Source organism: Nannochloropsis gaditana (assembly GCF_000240725.1).
Source record: "Nannochloropsis gaditana CCMP526 unplaced genomic scaffold scaffold1045, whole genome shotgun sequence".
Taxonomy (NCBI): Eukaryota; class Eustigmatophyceae; order Eustigmatales; family Monodopsidaceae; genus Microchloropsis; species Microchloropsis gaditana.
In genome coordinates, this window is record NW_005802908.1 from 4,921 (window position 1) to 8,385 (window position 3,465).

The following is a 3,465-nucleotide window of genomic DNA, read 5'->3' on the forward strand; positions in this document are numbered from 1 at the left end:
AGATCCAGATCACGCGCTCTTTGCTGATCTTTTTAAAATCGTAGAAGTTGAGCTGGCGGACCAACGATTGAAAGCGGGAGTGGCGGAAGTACTTGGGGAGCACTTCGTTCTCGAGACGGACGGGGTCTTTCACGTGGAAGGAGAGACCATCTGTGCGATATGTGCAGGAAGGGGTCGGGCGTCAGGTTTGCGAGGAAAAAGGACCATGGGCAGAATTGACGGGTGGTCAGAGGTCCCAGCAAAATCTCCTGGATTGGCCTTGACGCATGCTCAGGGGTCGACAAGCTCTCATGCAGCAAAAATAAGCTTCATGCATGGAGGACGAGGGAGGGAGGGAAGCTAGCAACATTCTCTTGTCTGATCGAAATTGAAACCGTACCTGGAGTAAAGGAGATGATGTCATTGTTCTCACTCGTGACCATTTGAAAGAGCTTGCGGATGAATGTATTGGCCGAAGGCACGAGGTCGCTTTGGATGTCCTCGTCGTCCTCTGATGCCGTGGAATTTGATCGGGATGGCAATGCTGTCTCTTGGCGCGTTGCAGGTCTGATAGCATGCTGAAGCCCTGAGCATTCGCTCGATTGTCGCCGCTCGCCTTCGCGATGGTGTTGGTCTCCAAGGAAAGCCATGGCTTTATTTGTCATTTTGTCGCTGTGGAATAATGTGTTTGTAAGTGTGCGAGGATGGGCAACTCTCTTGGGGTTTGAAAGTTCTTCTATGGGCGGCGGCTGTATTCGTGCAACATCAACAAGAACACTTTTAACCTTGGGTCTCTAAAAACACATTTACGCGGCTTCGTACAGTCTGCAAATGATTAAAAGTGCCAAGTGTCCTCAGAAATATGTGCCAATTACGAGTCGTTGGTAAATGTAAAAGGAGGGAAAAAGAAGGAGAGGGACGAATAAAATGGGCGTGGGCGCCTATGAAGCCCCAATTAAAACGAGGACAGTCGACTGTAGGCGTTGCGTGCTGATTTGAACAAGTCCGCAATACGAGTTCCATATATGTAGACAATGAATGGAATTTCGGACTTTAAAATATGCTGTTTGTGCGCAACTGTCTGCGGCCCACAAGAAAGGCAAGTAGTCTCTGTGCGTGCGTCTTTCCTTCAAAAGCAACGAGCGCCAGAGAGAGAGAGAGAGAGGCCCATACTCGGTCCAGCCGCGAGAGCGCTCCGCCGACACCCGTGTCGATGTGGCACAACCCTCATGAATGCAGTGAGTGGCCTTCAATGCAGCCACAAAAGTATGGTTGCGGGTATCTTGGTTGTTTCGAAAGTGTCGTTTCTTTTCAAAGAATTATTGACGTCAAAGCAGGGGGCCCACAGGCGTGGAAGGCGGGAAGACGGGTTGAAGGGGGGGCACGAGAAACACCCCTTGAAGGAAAGATGGACGAGAAACATCATCACAGAGAGAGTCTCCGGGACGAGAAACACCCGCCGCCCGAACGTGAGAAAAGGCAAAGCTAGGCCTCCCCTCGTCCATGCCCAGGTTTGTGATTTTTTCCACTTCGTAGCACGTTTCGCGAAAGGGAGTGTTACACGTGTACAAAATACCATACTTTCGGATGTGTTGCTTATCATTGAGCCTCTATCGTTGACTTACACCAAATAGGGATCATCGCTTCATTCACGTAGGCAAAGCACTTTTTCTTGTTCATCTTCTCCGCAACCAAAGTCACCAAAGCAAACTATGAGCAGCACACAAACTTCGCAAGCCAACAAGCGGCTGGAGCACCTTGGTGGACATCTGGTCAAAAAGGTGCGTGCCTCGTAAAGTGATAAATGAGATGTTTTTCATGGCCTACTTTCTTGTCGACGTGATGGACAAGGCAACTTCAACGCAGCTTTGCCTTTTGAACGTACCGGCACTCTGCCACAAGATTCAGCATTTATGCCGCTACTCAGGAAGAAACGCACATATATACGTGTTTGATGTCTGAAGTGGCCATCAGAATACAGTTCTTCTTTGTGTCCAGGGCTAGTGTGCCTCTTCGCGTCTATGAGAATTGCCTACGATTCCCGTCTTCTGATCTTTGTCTTCTTTTCCCTCCACAATACAGACTAGCAGGCCGGGATTCCTCGGGGGGGACGTTGTGGTCGTCTCGGCATTGCGCACTCCGCTATGTAAGGCTAAGCGTGGGGCTTTCAAGAGCACCACCACGGACGACCTACTGGCCCCGGTATTGGAGGCGGTGGTGAAGCAGTCTGGCGTCGACGCAGCCACGCTTGGTGATATTGTTGTGGGTAACGTCCTACAACCTGGTTCTGGAGCGGTGGGTGCGCGTATGGCTCAATTTTATGCCGGGATCCCGTATCAGGTACCGCCGGAAGTGGGGCCGGGCGGAGGGGAAGCAGGCAGAGGAGCAGGAAGGGAAGGAGGAAGGGAAAAAGAAAGGAAAGTAGATAAGGAAGGAATATGTTGCGGGAGATATAGTGTATGTTGGCTTTGAAAGTTCAAAGCAGAAAGGCCGATTTTTCCTGCCGATCACCTAACGCAGACCGTTGAAAGCTGGGAAACCCAGGACGCAGAGCTCACAGACCTGGTCTCTCCCCCTCCTTTCCCTCCCTTCCCCTTCCTCCCTCCCTCCCCCTTCCTCCCTCCCTCCCCTCGGTAGGTACCCCTTTGCACGCTGAACCGTCAGTGCTCCTCGGGCCTCCAGGCTTTCCTCCAGGTGGCTGCCAGCATCCAGTCCGGCCTCTACGAGGCGGGCATTGCCGGCGGCGTGGAGAGCATGTCCCTGACGGATATGAGTACCTCGGTGCCCGATGTAAATTTCGAACGGGTCAGCGAGAACGCGCTCAGCAAGGACTGCACCATCCCTATGGGCCAGACCAGTGACGAGGTGGCGACCCGCTTTCAAGTTTCGAGGGAAGATCAGGATCGGTTTGCTGCGGCTTCGCACGCCAAGGCGGAGGCGGCGGTGAAGGCAGGCAAGTTCGCCGAGGAGATCGTGCCCGTACGGGTGTCGAGCGGGGGGGAGGACGGGGGGGAGGACGAGGTGACGGTGGTGAGGGAGGACGAGGGCATTCGACCGGGCACGACGCCTGAGAAGCTGGGAGGCCTGCGGTCATCCTTCTCGGAGGGCGGGAGCACCACGGCCGGAAACAGCAGCCAGATGACGGACGGGGCAGCGGCCGTGCTGGTGATGAGTCGGGGGGCGGCCACGGCGCAGGGAATGCACGTGATGGGCGTTTTGAGGGGGGCCGCGGTGGTGGGGGTACCCCCTGATATCATGGGGATTGGCCCCGCCGTGGCCATCCCGGCCGCCCTCGCCCAGGCCCGGCTGCGGGTGGAGGATGTGGATGTGTTTGAGATAAATGAGGCCTTTGCCAGCCAGTGTCTGTACTGCGTGCGCGAGCTCAAGATCCCGATGGAGAAGGTAAACCCGAACGGGGGGGCCATTGCTATCGGTCATCCCTTAGGGGCGACGGGGGCCAGGCAAATCGCCACGCTGCTGCACGAG

The 3,465-nt window shown here is 54.8% G+C and overlaps 1 protein-coding gene across 1 annotated transcript; it reads left to right on the plus strand.

Moving 5' to 3' along the window:
- Positions 1 to 1,608: 1,608 nt before the first annotated feature.
- Positions 1,609 to 3,465, plus strand: NGA_0682000 (3-ketoacyl- thiolase peroxisomal; the record flags this gene model as incomplete). Its single annotated transcript, XM_005852624.1, has 3 exons — positions 1,609 to 1,760; positions 2,062 to 2,319; positions 2,617 to 3,465. Coding segments are annotated over exons 1-3 (1,176 nt in total), but the record flags the coding sequence as incomplete, so codon positions are not given.